The sequence below is a fragment of the Rhinopithecus bieti genome, unplaced genomic scaffold, assembly GCF_001698545.2.
Source record: "Rhinopithecus bieti isolate Rb0 unplaced genomic scaffold, ASM169854v2 scaffold_83366, whole genome shotgun sequence".
Lineage (NCBI taxonomy): Eukaryota > Metazoa > Chordata > Mammalia > Primates > Cercopithecidae > Rhinopithecus > Rhinopithecus bieti.
This window is the reverse complement of record NW_016832657.1, coordinates 466343-486742: the sequence shown is the minus strand read 5'-3', so window position 1 is coordinate 486742 and position 20400 is coordinate 466343. Positions and strand designations below refer to the sequence as shown.

General features: G+C 45.7%; 1 protein-coding gene and 1 pseudogene across 1 annotated transcript; both read left to right on the top strand.

The window, feature by feature from the left end:
* Positions 1–3744: 3744 nt before the first annotated feature.
* On the top strand, positions 3745–13996 carry CLEC4F (C-type lectin domain family 4 member F). Its single transcript, XM_017865655.1, is given in 7 exon segments — positions 3745–3805; positions 4336–4452; positions 4771–4860; positions 6782–7692; positions 7694–7901; positions 11135–11292; positions 13874–13996. Coding segments are annotated over 7 exon segments (1668 nt in total).
* Positions 12256–12934, top strand: LOC108524567 (MOB-like protein phocein pseudogene; annotated as a pseudogene).
* Positions 13997–20400: the final 6404 nt, after the last annotated feature.

Here is a 20400-nt window from a genome sequence, read left to right as displayed (position 1 = left end):
TCTCTCTTTCTTTCTCTTTCTTTCTTTCTGTCTCTCTTTCTTTCTTTCCCTTCCTTCCTTCCTTCCTTCCTTCCTTCCTTCCTTCCTTCCTTCCTTCCTTCCTTCCTTTCTTTCTTTCCTTTCTTTCTTTCTTTCTTTCTCTCTCTCTCTCTCTCCCCTTCCCTCCCTCCCTCCCTCCCTCTCTCTCTCTCTTTCTCTCTTTCTCTCTTTCTGTCTTTCTTGAGACAGAGTCTTCCTCTGTCGCCCAGGCTGGAGTGCAGTGGCGTACTCTCGCCTCACTGCAACCTCTGCCTCCCGGGTTCAAACGATTCTCCTGCCTCAGCCTCCCACGTAGCTGGGATTACAGGCACCCGCCACCACACCCTGCTAGTTTTTGTATTTTTAATAGAGACAGGGGTTTCATCATGTTGGCCAGGCTGGTCTCGAACTCCTGGCCTCAAGTGATCCACCTGCCTCGGCCTCATAAAGTGCTGGGATTACAGGCATGAGCAACCACGCCTGGCCAGTTCTGGTATTAATGCCCGTTTGTTTTTGTCTGGCCAGAGAACAGAGAGCCTCTCAGTGAAGACATAGCAACCCCCTGGTTTTTCTCGCCTGCTGGTAGATGGAGTTCCTGTGGGAAATATAAGAGCTAGGGCCCAGAGGGTGGGTGGGGAGGTCAGGGAAGAACTATGCCCCTCTCCTGGCCCAGACTCTGACCTTCCAGCTGGGCAAGGGATCCATAGAGTTCTGCCTTCGAGGTTCCCTCAACTCTAAGGCCCCAGGAGGAAATAGGATCTGAGTAGGTCCAGCCTGGGCCTTTCCTGTGTATGGGGAAGCATAAACCAAGACAAGCCATTTCTTTTCAGCCACCACCCCTGGCTGTCTGATGGGCCTCTGGGGAGGCACCTCCAGCAGCTCCCATCCCATTCCATGTGGTGGACAAGGAGTTTGGCAGACACCACTGGGGTTTCAGGCAGAGCTGTTGATAGTCCAGAAATGGATGCCTTCACCCTTCATTCCTGCTGTGCCCTCCCCTCTAAGGTCAATTTTCATCAAACAGGAGGTAAAAGGCAGCAGATGGTACTTCTGCACTCTACACATTGGGCCCCTATAGTGCGCAGTTCAAAATACACACACACACACACACACACACACACACCATCATGAACTGGGTGTGGGCAACCGCTCCCTTCCTGCCTGCAGATGCCTTGCCCACGGGGCGACTTGCTTGCCGGGTTGACATCAGCCACACATGGCACAGGCTCCTCCTGGGCTGAAGCTGTTCTCCTGGCCCGGCCCCAGAGGAGGCAAGTTCCGTGTGGCTTCTCCACCATTGTGGTTGGTCTGCAGTGTTGTTAGTGCAGCTGGGGACCTATGAGAGGCTGACCCCAGGATCTGTGCAGAAGACATGAGAATGGGACATGGGAACGGAGGGTGAAAGTAGCAAAGAAACAACACAACACGGATGGAACAAGTCATTTGAACGATTGTGACTTTGTTTAAGAGTTGCTATAATGGTGTAATATGTAATTAGACTTCCCAAAGTGAAAGAGAATGTGATTTATTTCAAAACGATTGCGCCCATTTGAAGTAATGGAGACAAGAGGCAACCAAAGAACAAGAATCTGCTGGTAACCCCAACACTGACTTTTAGAGGGGTTCCTTGACCAGCCATGGGAATATTGGTTCTGTTTAGCTGGTTACCCCTGTGGTGGGGACAGGGACATCAGGCTTGCACAGCTCCATGGCACTGTCCACTGGGTTGCCTCATGCCTTCTCTTCTAATGCTAGGCCCACCCAGCAGCAGGAACCCCCTGAAGCAGTATCTGTTCCGCCTGGAAGGGACAGGGCTCGTTGAAAGCCGCACATTGGCCCCAGCCTGCTGCATCAGATTCTTTTGAATCTGCTCCATCAGATTCTCCATCAGATTCACCTCAGGAGGCATGGATCCAATCAGCTAAAGTTGGGGCCTGCTTGGTATTTTCTGACACTACTTCTGACATGAAATGTGCCCTTTTTCCTGACACCAGCCAATTCTCTGACACCCGCTGGGCATCCAACAATTCAAACAAGATTCTGCCACGAACTTCCAGAGTTAGCACAGATCTCACAGGGGAAGGCCTCAGTCCCACAAGAGTGCCCCCCTTCAGATGCCAGCTACAAGTGAGGTAGTGACCCCCACTTCTGCCTAGTCAACTACAAATTTGGGGGTTCTGGCTAGGCAAGGTGGCTCATGCCTGTAGTCCCAGCACTTTGGGAGGCTGAGGTGGGAGGATCACTTGAAGCCAGGAGTTCCAGACCGACCTGGGGAATAAAGAGAGATCCCATCTCTACAAAAAAATAAAAATAAAAAAGTAGCCAGGCATGCTGGCACACACATGTAGTCCCAGTTATGCTGGAGTTATGCTGGCTGCGGCAGAGGCTGGGATGATGGGGCTGAGAACTGAGGATCACTTGTGTCCAGGAGTTCAAGGCTGCATTGACCTATGATTGCACCACTGCACTCCAGCCTGAGTGACAGAGGGAGACCCTGTCTCAAACAGAAAATTGAGGGGTTTCTGCAACAACCTCTCAGTTTTCATAATTCACTAGAACAATTCACAGAACTCAGAAAAGCACTATACTTACTATTCATTTCTTGTAAAGGACAAAAACAGCCTGATGAAGAGGTACACAGGGCAAGGCCCAGTGGGGTCCCAAGTGCAGGAGACTCTGTCTCTGTGGAGTCAGGGCACGACACCCTCCTGGCATGTGGACCACCAATCCCAAAGCTCCTTGAATTTCATTTTTCAAGAGTCTATATAGCCCGGACCCCAGGCCATCTCTTGTACCTGGAGGTCTGGGAGTAGGGAATGGGAGTGGGTGGCTGAAAGTCCCAATCTTCCAAAGTCTAATTCCATGTTTAGTCTTTCTGGGACCAGCCTCCAGCCTGAAATTATCTAAGGGTCCACCCTGTGTCACCTCGTTAGCATAAACCCAAGGATAGTCCTAAGGGGCTTATTATGAATAACAAAAGACACTCCTGTTACCCAGAAAACTCTAAGGGTTTTAGGAGTTCTGTGTGAGGAACTGAGATGAAGACCAAACACATTTTTACAGAGTTGTACCTTGGTATTTGCAGGGGATTGGTTCCAGGACCCCCACGGGTACCAAAGTCCACAGATGCTCAAGTCCCTTGTACAAAATCATGTGGTATTTTTACATAACCTCCACACATCCTCCTGTATACTATAATTCAGTTGTGAGGCCCCAAGTGGCTGGCCACCCCGCCTCCTCCTTTGACCTGCAAATATCGGCTGCACTGACCTGGCCCCTCCTTTACCTGACTCCTTTTACTTAAGAGGTTCTGGGGCTAGAATTAAAGGTCAGCCATAGTCATAAGGATGTTTTCTACACAAAGCTGAGACCTCCTTCCTAGGTGGCCAGTCCCGGCCACCAGAGAAGAAGAGGTGTGTTTGGGGTTATGCTGGATGCGGCAGAGGTTGGGATGATGGGGCTGAGAACTGACGGGAAAGTGCTAATAGGAAGAGGAAGAAAATAGGGCAGATCGGTGTCTGGGAGCCTCTAGGGGAGGGTCCCACTGGGGCGGGTTTCTGCAGAGTCAGGCGGGGAGGGAGGAAGAGCTGGGAGGGTGGTCAGGACCTCTGTCAAGAGCATAGAAGTGTGGGTGTCTTAGCTTTGCTTCCACTGCCATTGGTCCGCAGGACCGCCCTTCTGGGAGCCAGTGGCTGGGAGCAGTGCTGGAGGATCAAGGAAGCAGAGATGGATGGTGAGGCAGTCCGCTTCTGCACAGATAACCAATGTGTCTCCCTGCACCCTCAAGGTAAGAAAACTGGGCCCCCAGCTCATGCCCAGTGAGGGATTAGCCTGCCTGTCCTTTGGCCCTCTGCCATAAGGCAGCTTATTGCTGTCTTATTGCTCTCCCCAGACCCTTGTCCTTGGGGATGCAGACTTGGCAAGAGAAAGGGGATGAACTTTGAATTCAGATGGTCCTGGTTTGGAATCCTGGCTCTGCACACTGAGCTGGTCCTGTGAGGCCTCCCTCCCTTCCTTTCTTGTTTCATTCAAACTACACTTTTGTTGCTCTGTGCTCTGTGCCAGATTCTGTGCCCTGTGCACCACCAAAGCCTCCTTGAGATTTGGAGAACAGTGGTCTCGGTCTCAGAGCCCCTCGCCTCTGTGTTGCTACCATGCCCACACCTCGTTCTGGTGAACAGTCCAGAGTGTTTCATCTTCCTTCTCCATAACCACTTGTATGATAAGCATGGCAGGGGTTCTCATCCCCATTAGACAACCCAGGAAATGGAACTGCACAGCACCCTCTCACCTTGGACTCTGGCTTCTCCCCTACAGGGGTGGACTCTGTGGCAACAGCTTCTGCAGCCCCCAAGATACCAAGGCTTATTCAGACTACCCCAGCATTTATGGCTGTGACCTTGGTCTTCTCTCTTGTGACTCTCTTTGTAGTGAGTAAGCCCCCAGGTGACCCAAATCTCACTGACTCTCTCTCCTTTCAGCACAAAGTTCCCAAGGGCCCCAGATGCACCTCTCTGGGCCTCTCTGCTCCCAGAAAGATCATTCTACCTCCAGCTCCAGCCCTAAGCCACAGCTTTCCTGGGACCAGATAGAGGCCACTGTCCAAGAGGGAGCATCCCAAGAACTGAGGTTCATGAGGGAGGGTCTTTCCTGCTATCTGCCCAGTTCTGGAACCCTCTTGTGTATGGGACAGTGTATCCTCCCAGTCTCAGGGCTGGGGATTTGCTGACCTGGGAAAATGGAATGTCTCAGTTCAACAGCACACAAGACTTGTGCTGAAGTCTGTGCAAGCCATGATTCTGGGAGACAACATTACTGGGCATTTACCTTTTGAACCCAACAGTGGGTAGCCACAGTGGGGGTGGGGTGCAGAGGGAGCCGGGACCTTCAGATGCTAAGAACCTAGGATGAACTTCTCCCCCAGTACCCACAGACCACTGAATGGGTTCCACCATCCTCATAGAAACAGATAATTTTTTAAAAACACAGTTTTATTGTGGTCTAATGGTGTACATATTTAAAGCATACAATCTGATAAGTTTTGATATATGTATGTGCCCCCGAAACCATCACCACAATCATCATCACATAGTCATCCTCCTCACCCCAAAGTTTCCTTGTGGCTCTCTGTAATTCCTGCCTCTCCCTTCCTCCCCTCATCCCTGGGCAGCCACAGATCTACATGCTGTAACTACAGATTAGTTTGCTTTTTCCAGCGTTTTATAGAAAAGGGATCATAGAGTATGTACTCTTTGTTCTTTACTAGTCATGTAATTTGCAAATATTTTCTCTCAGTCTGTGACTTGTCTTTTCATTCTCTTAACAAGATTTTAATTTTGATAAAGTCTAATTTATCATTTTATTTCTGTTATGGATTGTTCTCACGGTCTCATATGTGAGAAATCTGCCTAATCCAAGACTACAAAGATGTTTTCCTTTGTTTCTGGAAATTGTACAGTTTTCAGTATTACATTTAGGTCTCTGCCTCATTTGAGTTAATTATTGTATAATGGTGTGAAATGGATTGTTCCAGCTCCATTTATTGAAAAAGTTATCTTTCTCCATGAGTTGCCTTTGCACCTTGGTTGAAAATCAATTGTCCATATGTGTGGGGGTCTACTTCTGGATTCTCCATTCTGTTACATTGATTTATTTGTCTATCAAATAAATAAAACAGAATCTTTGAACTTCCAGTACCTTGAAAGGTCGCTTCTCTTACCTTAGCACAGTGACTGAGATCTCACACATTTACATAGGCAGTGCATGAGAAATAGAGAATGGATGCTCCAGAAAGGGTCCCTGCCAACTTGAGTTTTTCTCCCTATTCCTGAGGGGAGATTGGAATCAGAAGGGGATCATGGATGTATGAGATTGGGTCCTAGTTCGTGAGATGAATAAAGGATGCCAGCAGGACCAGAGGCAGATGCACATGAGGTTGGTGGGAAAGACCTTGCAGATTAAAGGGGGCTGCGGAGTCTCCTTCAATGACCCCTGCACAAGGCCTTTTACTCAGGTTTCCTGTATCCTCAAACTGTTCTGTAGGGACCCTTGCCCTATCTAATACTGGGGGTGCTGGCTCTTTAAAAGGCTATTTCAGCTGAGGTCCAGTGTTAGCTACCTGGAGGGCATGGCATGCCTGTGTCATAACCCTGTGAGTTGAACAGGGTACTTCCTCCTAGTGCAACTATTTTGTTTTGCTTCTGTTTCTTTCCTTTGTGTTTTCTTCTCCATGGAATTTGCCATCATAAAACTTACGTTTGCGGTGATTTTTAACATGTAACAATGGTGAATCGAGAGCCTCTATGCTTGGTGTACAAATATAATGTAGGACTAACCACAGGCTTTATTCATATCTATTTTCTTTCCCATAACAACCCATCTGTGGTCAAATTTCAGTAAAATTAAACTTTAACAGCTCTAAATGATATAATCGGTTACTTTCAAGTTGAGCAATTATAATGACAAAATAATCCAAGCCTTACCAGCATGACTCCTGGTGGCAGCTGGCTTACAGCAGGCAAGCATTTCAATCCTTCTGACCCCATCATTTGTGTGTAACAGTTAATTAGATCTTTGTTTCTTGGCCCACATTCTCGGGTGGACTGTCCCCAGGGTCTGGGTGGCTGTGTGACCAGCAGGGTGCTTGGTGGAGCTGTGCAGTACCCATTTCCCTTGGAAATGTTAAGAACACTCTGGTTGGCCCATACAATGCTACCCTACATAATGGGCCTCTTTGGTTGCCTTCTTCACTTCCTCCCTCCAGATCATCACCACTTTGGCAGGGAGGCAGAAATGCAAGAGCTTATCCAGATATTTAAAGGCCACATGGAGAATTCCAGCGCCTGGGTAGCAGAGATCCAGATGTTGAGGTGCAGAGTGGACAATATCAATTCGCAGCTCCAGGTGCTCGGTGATCATCTGGGAAACACCAGTGCTGACATCCAGATGGTAAAAGGAGTTCTAAAGGATGCCACTACACTGAGTTTGCAGACCCAGATGTTAAGGAGTTCCCTGGAGGGAACCAATGCTGAGATCCAGAGGCTCAAGGGAGGCCTGGAAAAGGCAGATGCTTTAACTTTCCAGACCCAGAATTTCTTAAAAAGCAGTTTAGAAAACACTAGCATTGAGCTCCACATGCTAAGCAGAGGCTTAGAAAATGCAAACTCTGAAATTCAGATGTTGAATGCCAGTTTGGAAATGGCAAATGCCCAGGCTCGGTTAGCCAATAGCAGTTTAAAGAACGCTAATGCTGAGATCCATGTTTTGAGAGGCCATCTAGATAGGGTCAATGACTTGAGGACCCAGAGCCAGGTTTTAAGAAATAGTTTGGAAGGAGCCAATGCTGAGATCCAGGGACTAAAGGAAAATCTGCAGAACATAAATGCTTTAAACTCCCAGACCCAGGCCTTTATAAAAGGCAGTTTCAACACCAGTGCTGAGATCCAGTTCCTAAGAGGTCATTTGGAAAGGGCTGGTGATGAAATTCACATGTTAAAAAGGTATTTGGAAACAGTCACAGCCCAGACCCAAAAAGCAAATGGCCGTCTGGACCAGACAGATGCTCAGATTCAGGTATTCAAGGCAGAGATGGAAAATGCCAATACTTTAAATGCCCAGATTCGGGTCTTAAATGGTCATATGAAGAATGCCAGCAGAGAGATGCAGACCCTAAATAAAACAAGAAATGAAGAATGCTTCGGCCTTAACTTCCCAGACCCAGATGTTAGACAGCAATCTGCAGAAGGCCAGTGCTGAGATCCAGAGGTTAAGAGGAGATCTAGAGAACACCAAAGCTCTAACCATGGAAATCCAGCAGGAGTAGAGTCGCCTGAAGACCCTCCACGAGGTTGTTGCTTCACAGGAACAGCTACAAAGAACCCAAAGTAAGTGGGAGTGGGGAGTCCCGCTGGGGAGGGCACAGTCTCTTGAGAGGGTAGAGTCTCCTGTCTCATCAGCCTCTTTTCTACTGCAACATGCATCTCCCGGACCAAATCCAGAGAAATGGGCCTGAGGAGCCTGGGCAGTGGTGGAGATGGTGTGCAGTGGGAAGTTCCTGCTCTCACGTTGCTCATAACCTGGTCACAGTGACCAAACTGTGTTCATGTTCCCATGAACACGGGAAACCAACTGTAAATGGTGCACGTGTGTGATAAGGACAGCATGGGCTAGTGAGCCACACAGCCTTATTTCTGACTTCCCACTATCCCAAATGGTATGATCTTGAGCAGGTTACTTACCTTCTCTGAGCTACACTTTTCTCATCTGCAAGGGGTGGACAATAATATTTACATCACAGTGAGGATCCAATGAGGTCACACATGTAAGGCCTTTAACAAAGTACCCAGAATTCATGCCCTCGCCTGATTGAGGTGAGGCCCTGTGATGTGCTGGGTAAAAAAATGAATAAGGTGTGATAGGTACCCTTGAGAAGCTTACAGGCTAGTAGTACAGACATGCATGAAAGACACACAGACAGGTGTAAGACTGATAGGTTAAAAGCAGGTACTGAGAACTGGGGTTAGGGGCAGAACAAAAAGAAGGGAAATGGAATCTTCTAGGGGGAGGGAAGAGATCTGTGGGGAAAGGATCAAAAGATGCTTTGTGAGAAGATGGCTCTTGAACTTCAACCTGAAGGATGAATAAGTGTTTGCCAAGCAAATAGGGTAAGAGAGCAGTAGGGTTACAGGCATGGAGACACAAAATCATGAGGTTCTGGAAACTTTAGGCAGTTCTGTTTGACTGGCCTGTGGACAAGAGGGCAACTGAGAGACAGAAGGGAGTGTTTGGGGCAGTCACTGAAGAAATGGGAGCTGACAAATGAGGGCTTGGTGGGCAGCAGTGACGTCCCACCTTACTGCTTTGCCTGGTTCCTGGTCTGGGGTCAGAGGCCCCCCTTCTTCACACCTCTCCTGGTGCCCCAATGTGCTTATTCCTCCCAGCTCTCACTGCTGCTTTAGGTGAGACCAGTGTTTCTCCACTTTGGGGGTCCCCTGGAATCGCCCAAGGAGCTTTGAAAATGCTGATGCCTGGGGACCCACCTCCAGAACTCTGAGTTTTTTTGTTTTTGTTTTTGTTTTGGTGAGGGTATCTGGCATCAGGATTTTTTTTTTAACTCCCTAGGTGGATCTAATCACATCTGGGCTGAGAACAATTAGCTTAATTTTTTTTCTTAAAGGGCAAAGAAATATATATCTCAGGCTTTGGGGCTGTACAGTCTCTGTTATAACTTTTCAACTCTGTTCAGAATTATAAAACAAAAGAAAAAGACAGTAAACTAATAAGCATGGCTATGCTCCAAAAAACTTTATTAAAAAGACACTGCTGACAGGTTGGAGTTTGCCAGTTGTTGGTTTAGATGACTAGTTCTGGGCATCAGAACCACCAGAGGGCTTGCTGAAGCAGATTATTAAAACATAATTTTGGATTCAGGAGGGATTTGGTGGTCCTGAAAATTTGCATTTCTACCACGTTGTCAGGTGATGCTGATGGTCTGGGACCACACTTTTCCAGCCCCTGATTTATACCCATCTCTTACTGGGATTTTCGCCATTGTGTTATCATTGGTGTTTCTGGCCTGATCAGGAGTGCCTTCTGGTTCAGCTTCCACCAGGTTGACATTTTTCCAGTGCAAATCTGGACGTATTACCATCCTTCTCAAAACCTTGCAGTGCTTCCCATTGCTGATAGGGAAAAAAAATTCCAAACTCTTTTACATGGGATGTACCATTTAGTGTTGGTGAATCTGTCCAAATTCATCACTCACCCATCCTTTATGTCCCAAGAATACCAAGTAGCTTGAATAGATCAGGCCATGCCAGGCTGTTACAGACCTTTATGCCTTTGTGCTGATGCTTTTCCCAGCCTGGGGTTCTCTCCTTGACACTGAACACCTGGAAAACTCTTCCTCAGTCATTTAAGATTCAGCTCCGGGCTGGGCACAGTGGCTCACACCTGTAATCCCAGTACTTTGGGAGGCCAAGGCAGGTGGATCACCTGGGGTCAGGAGTTTGAGAGCAGCCTGGCCAACATGGCAAAATCCCATCTCTACTAAAAAACACAAACACATAGCCAGGCACGGTGGTGGGCACCTGTAATCCCAGCTACTCAGGAGGCTGAGTCAGGAGAATCGCTTGAACCTGGGAGGCAGAAGTTGCAGTGAGCTGAGATCGTGCCATTGCACTCCAGCCTGGACGTCCATAGCAAAACTCTGTCTCAAAAAACAAACAAACAAAAAAACTCAGCTCCAGTAACGTCTCATCCAGGGTGTCCTTCATGAGCCCCACCTCCTGCTCAGATGAAACAGACCATACCTTCTTCCGTGACTATTCTACTGTGCATGTGTTTTTTAATCAATGCATCTTCAACACCTTTTCTCCATCTGTCTCATTTATTAGACTCTAAGTTCCTTAAAGGCATCAATCATGTCTGATTGATCTTTGTACAGTGTGGCAGTGGCTAGCTCGAAGAAGTTAAGGAATGTTGCACAATGCATGTTGAACAAAAGAACAATTTGGTGATTAGTTGAACTTGTGTGGTACCATTTCAAACAGCTGTGGCACAGATGATGTCAAAGATCAGGCTGTTGTGGCAAGGAAGGATGAAAGAGCTGACAGAATCGGGGCTTGTGCTCACAGGATGAGCTGTAAGAGTTTGAAAAATGGAAGGCCAGGCAGACCAGGTGATGGCCAGGTCCCAGGATGGCCATGGGTGTGGCAGTGGAAGTGGATGGAGATGAAGACAAGGAAATGAGTAAGGCTATAGGATAGCTGTAAAATCCCCAGGGAATATGGCAGGAGTTGGGGTGGAGAGGACTGTCAGGTGGTAGCAATGAGTTGGGAGAGAGGGCAGTATAGCCAGGAAGTAGGTATCTGGAAAGACAGAGCTGCCTGAGCCTCCCAGGAGGGCCCAAGCCAGGTGTCTTGAGGGCTGCTTCCTGGAGTGCTGGGCAGTGAGATGGCAGTGCAGCCCCCCAGGCCTTACTCCTGGAGCACTGGGCATCAAGAATTGCATGAGCTTGTGAACCTCAGTGGGCAGGCCCTAGAGATGTCAGAAAAGTTCCCTCTGGGACCCCCACTGGCAGCTCCTGGTTCTCTTTTCTCCCCAATCTTTGCTCCAGGTCAACTTCTCCAGATGGTCCTGCAAGGCTGGAAGTTCAATGGTGGCAGCTTATATTATTTTTCTCATGTCAAGAAGTCTTGGCATGAGGTTGAGCAGTTCTGTGTGTCCCAAGGAGCCCACCTGGCATCTGTGGCCTCCAAGGAGGAGCAGATCAGAGCTACGAGCATGGGATATTGTTGGTGGAATTGGTGTGGAATAAGGGACTGTGGTGTTTTGGCCTTCCTGCTGTCAGCAGGTATAACAGAGACCTCCATGTCTCCTCTGCCAGGCAGTGAGCAAATATTGATTGAGTTCTGATGAGCACATGCACTGGAGGTAGAACCACTGACGGCAAACCTCCATGTCTTCCATGAATGAGGGAGACACCAGAGGTCAAGAGACATCAGCAGGAAGGAAGGCCAAGGGGAGGTGAAATCAAGTGATGCCCTTAAGTGCTAGGAGCACACTTCCCTTCTCATGCATTTGGTTTTCCCTCAGACTTGTTTCCAGTCACCTTTTTTTGGAGACAATGTCTCTTTCTGTCATCCAGGGTGGAGTGCAGTAGCCTGATCATGGCTCACTGCAACCTTGACCTCCTTGCTCAAGCGATCCTCCCACCTCAGCCCTCTAAGTAGCTTAGCTCCCCTGAGTAGTTGTGACTACAGGCGCACGACACCACATCTGGCTATTTTCTGGGAGTATTTTTTTGTAGAGATTGGGTATCGCCATGTTGCCCAGGCTGTCTCAAACTCACGGGCTCAAGTTATTCAGCCACGTGGGCCTCCCAAGGTGCTGGAAGTGAGCCACTGCATCTGGCCTGTCTTGATTTTAATGTCAGTTAATCCAGCTGCTTTAGAGGGCCCATGAACAGGAGACCCAGGCTTCTTGGGAAGACCAGGCACACAACTCTGAGTCCGAGGACCACCAAACGCAATACTGTTCCAGGTGGCTCATCTGTCGTGGTCCTTATCAGAACTTGCCAGGATTACTAACAAAGAACCACAGTGTTTGTGGTCCAATTTGACTTGCAGAACTGCCCACCCCTTGTGGCTCTCCTGAGACCACTGTTACTGATCTGAGAAAGAACATGCAACTTTGTAAACCACATCTTCTTAACAAGCTATGGGAGGCGCTGGCACTATGGTCACGGCAGAGGGGATGGCAGCGCTGAGGCAGAACAGGCAGGGCACCAAGGCACAGGATATCTAGAATTGGCCTGATGAATCCTTTGATGAAATGGACAATACACTAGCTGCTCAACAGTATATTTAACAGAACATAAGAGCAGATTACTCCAATATTGACAAAATTCTTGAAGCACCTAAAGGCCAAGATGAATGTGTATGGATGTGTGAACATTTAAGGCAATTGTGCCTTGAGCTAATTGGACTTGCTGTCAAACTTCAGAGTGAATGTCATCCAGATACTCGTACTCAAATGACAGCAACTGAACAGTGGATTTTTCTTTGTGCAGCTCATAAAACTCCAAAAGAGTGTCCTGCTGTAGACTATACTAGACACACACTTGATGGTGCTGCATGTCTTCTGAAGAGCAATAAATATTTTCCCAGCAGGGTTAGCATAAAGGAGTCATCTGTAGTGAAACCAAAATCAGTATGCCGTGAGATTTACAGAATATTTTCACATGTTTATTTCCCATCATCAGCAGATATTTAATGAATATGAAAATTAAGCATTTTTGTGTCATCGGTTTATTAAATATGTGATGAAATATAATTTGATGTCCAAGGATAACCTGATTGTACCAATTTTAGAAGAGGAAGTACAGAATTCAATTTCTGGGGAAAGTGAAGCATGAAGGGAATCATATGGAAAAATGTACTGATCACATAATTAACATTAGTTATGTACCGTATGTATCATTTTAGACACATCGATCGTGTATCCATATTATAGCTTCTTTGTTTAGTATAGGTTTTCGTATACTGTGTTTGCCTTTTAAAATGAGAAATACTTTTTTTTTTTTTTTGAGACAGAGTCTTGCTCTGTAGCCCAGGCTGGAGTGCAATGGTGCGATATTGGCTCACTGCAACCTCTGCCTCCTGGGTTCAAGTGATTATCCTGCCTCAGCTTCCCTAGTAGCTGGGATTACACGTAACTGCCATCATGCCCTGCTAATTTTTGTATTTTTAGTAGTGACGGGCTTTCACCATGCTGGCCAAGCTGCTCTCAAACTCCTGACCTCGGGCGATCCACCCACCTCGGCCTCCCAAAGTGCTGGGATTACAGGCAGGAGACACTGCGCCCGGCCTAAAATGGGAAATACTTTTTAAGTTATTCATAAGCTATATATTCACCAGTGTGGCACTCATGGTTTTTAAATAAGATTAGTATTATCTGTTTATAATGCCTGTTAATAAAAGAATTTACAGTTTGGTAAAATTGTTGCTAAACAATCATTGGATCACAGTCCTCATCAAACAAACCCATCTATACAAAAAAAAAAAAAAAAAGGGCGAGAGCTTGATGTTTCACACAAGCCATTTACTAAAGAAGTAGAAATGTTTTCCTTTGGTTTTACCCTGAGTTTAGATATCCTAAAAAATTCTATAGTACATAGTTTTATCTTACCTTTTAACTTTCTCCAAATGAGATAAAAGTGTTTTAAAATTCTGTTTACAGTTTTTGATATGCATATATAATTTATGTGTATATCTATAAGCAGGTTCTCCAGGTGGCCTGGAGAACTGGCTCCACACACACAAGGGCAAACAATGACACTGCCTTTTCTCTGCAGGCATTTCTGGTAGAGGTCACAGGTAAAGTGTACTACTGGATCGGTCTCACTGACAGGGGCACAGAGGGCTCCTGGCACTGGACAGATGGGACACAATTCAATGCCGCCCAGAACAAAGCATGAGTCTGGCCACCATCTGGCACTGTCCTGGGCACTGTCTTTGGTGGGCCTAGCTACACACTGTGTGTCCCTTCCCGTAAGTCGTAGTGTTGTGTGTATATGTGTGTGTGACGTGTGTGATGTGTATGTGGTGTATGTGTGGTGTGTGTGCCATGTATGTGGCATGTGTAATGCATGTGGTATGCGAGGTGTGTGTGTGTTATGTATGTGATGTGTGTGTGTTTGGACACACAGGCATGGTCATCGCTCTTACCTGGACTCCTACACAGAGGGTCATTAGGAAAGGACAGGTCCTGAGGCTGGCATGCAGCCAATGAGTGGGGCTTTCTGTTTTTTTCTACCTACCCTACTCAGGCCTGGTTCCAAGGGATCCTGCCCCCTCAGAAGGCATATTAGTGTGAATTCTGGGGTGGGAGCCTGCAGCTTCATAGACACCCCTCCCTGTCCCTGGATCCTCAGTAACTAAGGGCAACCTGAGCACAGACACCCTCAGGGTACTCCTTCTCCCAGCCCTGTCCCCATCCTAGGGCCACTAGCAGATGAAGGACCTGTTTGGACGAACGGAGGCAAGATGGCGCAGTTCCGGGTTCTTCACCGTCAACTTTCCCGCGCCTGGGAAAGACACGGGTCAACTGCACAGGCGCAACCCGACCTCTGACGGAGAAAAACCAGAACCCGCCTAGCCACGCCTACCGCCGGCCCCCAACCCGCCTATGTCCCGCCCACTGCCCTCCCACTCCCAGGCCCAGGACATAAAAGCCGCTCCCCGCGGGTGCGCTGCGCGCACTTCTTCAGCCCCCACTCCTGTCAGGACTGCAGGAACTCCCCCCGAGAGCCCCACCGGGCGACTCCCTTGNTACAGTCATAGCGCGAACCTACCAGAACTGATTTTACTTACTTCCAAACTGAGAGGGAGAGGCACTTTCCAGCATGATACCTTTCCACCTGTACAAGGTCTCCCCACCGTTCTCGGATTAACATTAGAGTTTGGGAATGTAACACTTCTAACTGAAGTGATAAACAGAAAGAATCTGATAGATGTTGTTAAGTAAAATCAATATGTTACACCAACAGTCAATCAAATACAGGCAAACTTCATTTAAGAAAGGCTCTCTTATTGAAAAACTGGAGAAAAATTTCTGAAGAAAATTTCTGAAATGATTATTTCTCCAATGGCTCATCCTAAAAAGTGTTATAATTTATAGCATAATTTCAGAAAAAGGTTTTATATTTAATTTTAAACCAATATAAAACCATAAAGTCTGGGTTGTGTCTTAATTCATCATAGTTTAGAGAACATGGATTGACCAAATAGTACTATTTTTTTCACCAAACAGTACTTTTTTATTATTATTATTTTTTGCTTGTGTGTGACGGAGTCTTGCTCTGTCATCCAGGCTGGAGTACGGTGGCACGATCTCAGCTCACTGCAACCTCTGCTTCCTGGGTTCAAGTGACTCTCCTGTCTCAGGCTCCCTAGTAGCTGGGATTACAGGTGCCCACCACCACAACAGGCTTTGTTGTTGTTGTTGTTGTTGTTGTTGTTGTTTTAAGTAGAGACGGGGTTTCACCATGGTGGCCAGGCAGGTCTTGAACTCCTGACCTCAAGTGATACACCCGCCTCAGCCTCCCGAACTGCTGGGATTACAGGCGTGAGCCACCATGCCCAACCTCAAACAACACTATTTTTAACTAATCACTTTTTGCTTTTACCTGCAAAGTCAACAGTAAAATTTTAAATTTGGTTTATTATAAACCTATCACTATTCTTCACAGTGGCCAGTTCTCCAGCTCTATTTGCACCCTAAAAATGGTGGGGGAGATGGGGGCAAGGAATGTAGACTGCTACAGTACAAGACTAAGGATAAATGAAAAATGTGGGAGAGGTACCACAAAATCCTTACAAATACATGTCTCAAATTTCAGAAGGATACGTAGGCAGTTGTACATATCCTGAAGCGGTTTCTCATCAGCAAAGAGCCTAGACTGCACCAGCTGATGGATGAAGCTGATTTGCATGCTATGAACCAAAGCTCGCCCATCTTCCATTGACAGAAGAAAAGAAGGTAGTTAATCAAATAGGTGTACAAATGTGTCACTATACCAACTAAGGAAGCACATAATAACAATGAATTTTTTTAAGAAGCACTGAAATTATCTACAGAAACTTGACATTGTACTCTGAGAAACACTGAAACTTCCATGGTCAATAGGTAGTTACAGTTACAAAACTTGCTTCAAATTACAGGATAAATTGCTACACACATTTATCATTTTGCAGGAATATATATATATATATATTTTAGAGACAGGGTCTTGCTCTGTCATCCAGGCTGGAGTACAGTGGAAAGAAGAGTGAGGGGCACATTTTGACTGATTTTTCTTAGTCCCAGCACAGAAGTGTTGAATAAATCTTTTTTTAAAAAATGAAGGCAATATTAAAGTGCATGAGGTCAGACGTGCTCCTATTTTCTAATTATAAACAACTTTAAAAAAATATTTTAAATTAATTACTTTTAGAGGCAAGGTCTCACTCTGTTGCCCAGGCTGCAGTGCAGTGGCATGATTATAGCTCACTGCAGCCTTGAACTCCTGGGCTCAAGTGATCCTCCCACCTCAGCCTCCCGAATAACTGGGACTACAAGTTCATGCCACTGTACCCAGATAATTTTTAAATTTTGGTAGAGATGGGGCTTTCTCTCTTTTTTTCCCAGGATGGTCTCGAACCTCTGGCCTCAAGCCCTCCTCCTACTCAGCATCCCAAAGTGTGGGATGATAGGCAAGAGCCACCATGCCTGGCCTCAAAAGAACTTTAAAAGGCAGTCCTTATTAGCAAGGTACTTCCTGACTTTAGGGATAAAGCATCAATGGATGCTTTATCTTATTGTACAACCAAAAGACTGGCAGCTGGTGTTTACCTTTTCCCTTAAAGGATCAGGGGTTAGCAGCTTTATGGATAAGGGCAGTCCTGATCATATAAACCCAATATTTGCACAAAACAGTAGAGTTAGTCTATCCCTTTCTGCTTTAAATTCTGGTGTTTGCTTTTCTTCTTTACTAACAAATGTCCTTTGCCGCATTTTCTCCCCCTCAGAATAGGACACTTTCATTTACATTAAAAATCTGTTCAGCCTGGACACAGTGGCTGATGCCTGTAATCCCAGTACTTTGGGAGGCCAAGGCAGGTGGATTGCTTGAGCCCACGGGTTTGAGACCAGCCTGGGCAAGATGGCGAAATCCTGTCGGAACAAAAAATAGAAAAATTAGCAGGGTGTGGTGGCCGTACCTGTAATCCCAGCTACCTGGGAGGCTGAGACACGAGAATCACTTCAACCTGGGAGGGGGATACTGCAGTGAGCCGAGATTATGCCACTGCACTCCAGCCTGGGTGACAGAGTGAGACGCTGTCTCAAAAAAAAAAAAAAAAAAAAAAAAAAAAAAAAAATCCCAGAAAACAAAACAAAACAAAAACAACAACAAAAAAAATCTGTTTAGGAAGACACCTTTTCTCTTGCATGATTTTCTGGAAATTTGTCTGCTGTCTCTTGGTTGACAGAAGCTGCTTCTCCTGTCACATGCACATTTTAAAAGCCACACCTCTTTCTGAAACTATCAAACCACCCTTTCCTGGCAATACATTCTCCTGCTTTAGATTCTTTACCTTCCTTTTGCTTTGAGTTGTCATTAATGGATTTTGCTTTTTCTCAAATGATATTCAAGTCTGTAGGTATGCCTTTCTTATAGCAATCCTGCACCCACATAAAACCGCATTTTCAGTAAGAGATTAAAAGATGTTTTGCAAAAAGTGCAAGGTTTTTGTGCCTGCTGGTGTAGCTACAGTGATGGCTTCACAAATTTCCTTTTCTTTATTTTACAATTGTCCTTTGCAGGATTCAGTTGTCTTGAGATGGCAGACAACCACAGCTGCAGAACTTTATAAACGGCACATATCAAGCAATTCAACTTTTTTGGATAATGAATGTCACGACTTTTCTCTGCTTTTTGGGAGTACTTCCAAACTTACTAGTGATATCTCATATGGATCCCATGATGTTATTCAAGGTTTATGATATTGCACTGAAAATGAAAAATACATGAGAACGAAATCAGTTTTTACTGCCATATGCAATTTACTGGAGTGAGGAACTGCTCACGGGAGACGATTAGCATCACGTAGTGTTTTAAGTAGATACTTAAACACTTGAGCTCACCGTGGCAGCAACAGGAGGTGACTACAAAATTATCACAATAGTACAGTAGGTGCCACAGTTAATTTACCCAGTTTTCATTTAATATTGCATCTTGAAGTTTGTTTACATTTCTCTTAACTGCAAATGGCACCGTATATGGTCTGTAAGTGTTGATGTGCATATGTTTTGATAAATGTTAATTTCTTATAATAGACTTGTATATATTTTATGTTAGTGAATGATAAAATTGATTTAGCATCTACATATATTTTATGCATTCATGACAGACCTAAATTTTTCTTATTTTTTAAAAAAATATTTCAGCCAGGTGTGGTGGCTCATGCCTGTAATCCCAGCACTTTGAGATGCCAAGGCAGGAGGGCCACCTGAGGTCAGGAGTTCGAGACCAGCCTGGTCAACACAGTGAAACCCCATCTGTACTAAAAATACAAAAATTACCCTGGTTGCAGGCGCCTGTAGTCCCAGCTACTTGGGAGTCTAAGGCAGGAAAATCGCTTGAACTTGAGAGGCAGACATTGTAGTGAGCTGACATCATGCCATTATACTCCAGCCTGGGCGACAGAGTGAGACTTTGTCTCAAAAAATAAAATAAAAAATGTTTCTAGGCCGCTGGGCATGGTGGCTCACTCCTGTAATCCCAGCACTTTGGGAGGCTGAGGCAGGCAGATCACTTCAGGTCAGGAGTTTGAAACCAGCCTGACCAACATGGCAAATCTTCATCTCTACTAAAAATAAAAAATAAAAAATTAGCCAGGGGTGGTGGTGCATGCCCATAATCCCAGTTACTTGGGAGGCTGAGGCATGAGAATTGCTTGACCCTGGGGTGGCAGAGGCTGCAGTGAGCCGAGATCACGCCACTGCACTCCAGCCTGGGCAATAGAGCAAGACTCCATCTCAAAAAAAAATTTCTAGGCTACATAGTTCATCTGCAAGTTTTTTTATATTGTGGCAAATCTCCAAAAATTTTTTCAAAATATTTATTGAAAAAAATCCACATACAAGTGGACCATGCTATTCACACTTAGGTTGCTCATGGGTCAATCACACATACAAATGTTTGTATGTATATATATTTTTCTATGTATGTTTTTCTATTCTTTATTTTAGGGTTTTCCTAGCTTTGTGTCATCAGGAGGAAGTATTAAATAACGTGATCTGCTTTCACTACTCACAATAGAAAAGACTTGGAACCAACTCAAATGTCCATCAAAGATAGACTGGATTAAGAAAATGTGGCACGGCCGGGCGCAGTGGCTGCTCACGCCTGTAATCCCAGCACGTTGGGAGGCCAAGGCGGGCAGATCACAAGGTCAGGAGATCGAGACCATCCTGGCTAACACAGAGAAACTCCGTCTCTACTAAAAAAAATACAAAAAAGTTAGCCAGGTGTGGTGGCGGGCGCCTGTAGTCCCAGCTACTCAGGAGGCTGAGGCAGGAGAATGGCGTGAACCCGGGAGGCGGAGCTTGCAATGAGCCGAGATCACGCCACTGCACTCCAACCTGGGCTACAGAGCGAGAATGCGTTTAAAAAACAAAAAAGCACATATATGCCATGGAATACTATGCAGCCATAAAAAAGGATGAGTTCACGTCCTCTGCAGGGAAATGGATGAAGCTGGAAACCATAACTATAAGCAAACTAACACAAGGACAGAACACCAAACACCACATGTTCTCACTCATAAGTGTGAGTTGAACAAGGAGAACACATGGACAGAGGGTGGGGAACATCACACACCAGAGCCTGTCGTGGGGTGGGGGTTGGGGGAGGGATAGCATTAGGAGAAATACCTAGTGTAAATGACGAGTTGGTGGGTGCAGCAAACCAACATGGCACACGTATACCCATGTAACAAACCTGAACGTTGTGCACATGTACCCTAGAACTTAAAGTATAATAATAATAGTAATAATAATAATAATAATAATAATAATAACATGGCTTACTTTTTTGGAATTTCCTGAGATTCTCTTTGTGTCCTAGTATATGCTCACTCTTTATAAATGTTCTAGAGGTATATTTATTAGATTAAGCTTATAATTTGCATTATGCAAACATTTTACATTCTCATTTATGTTTTGTCTACTCAATCAATTTCTCTGAGAGGATTTTTAAAAACTGTCTCATTATGTTTATCATTTTGTCACATTTTCCTTTTATTTGTAAGAGCCTTATGTGTGTGTGTGTGTGTGTGT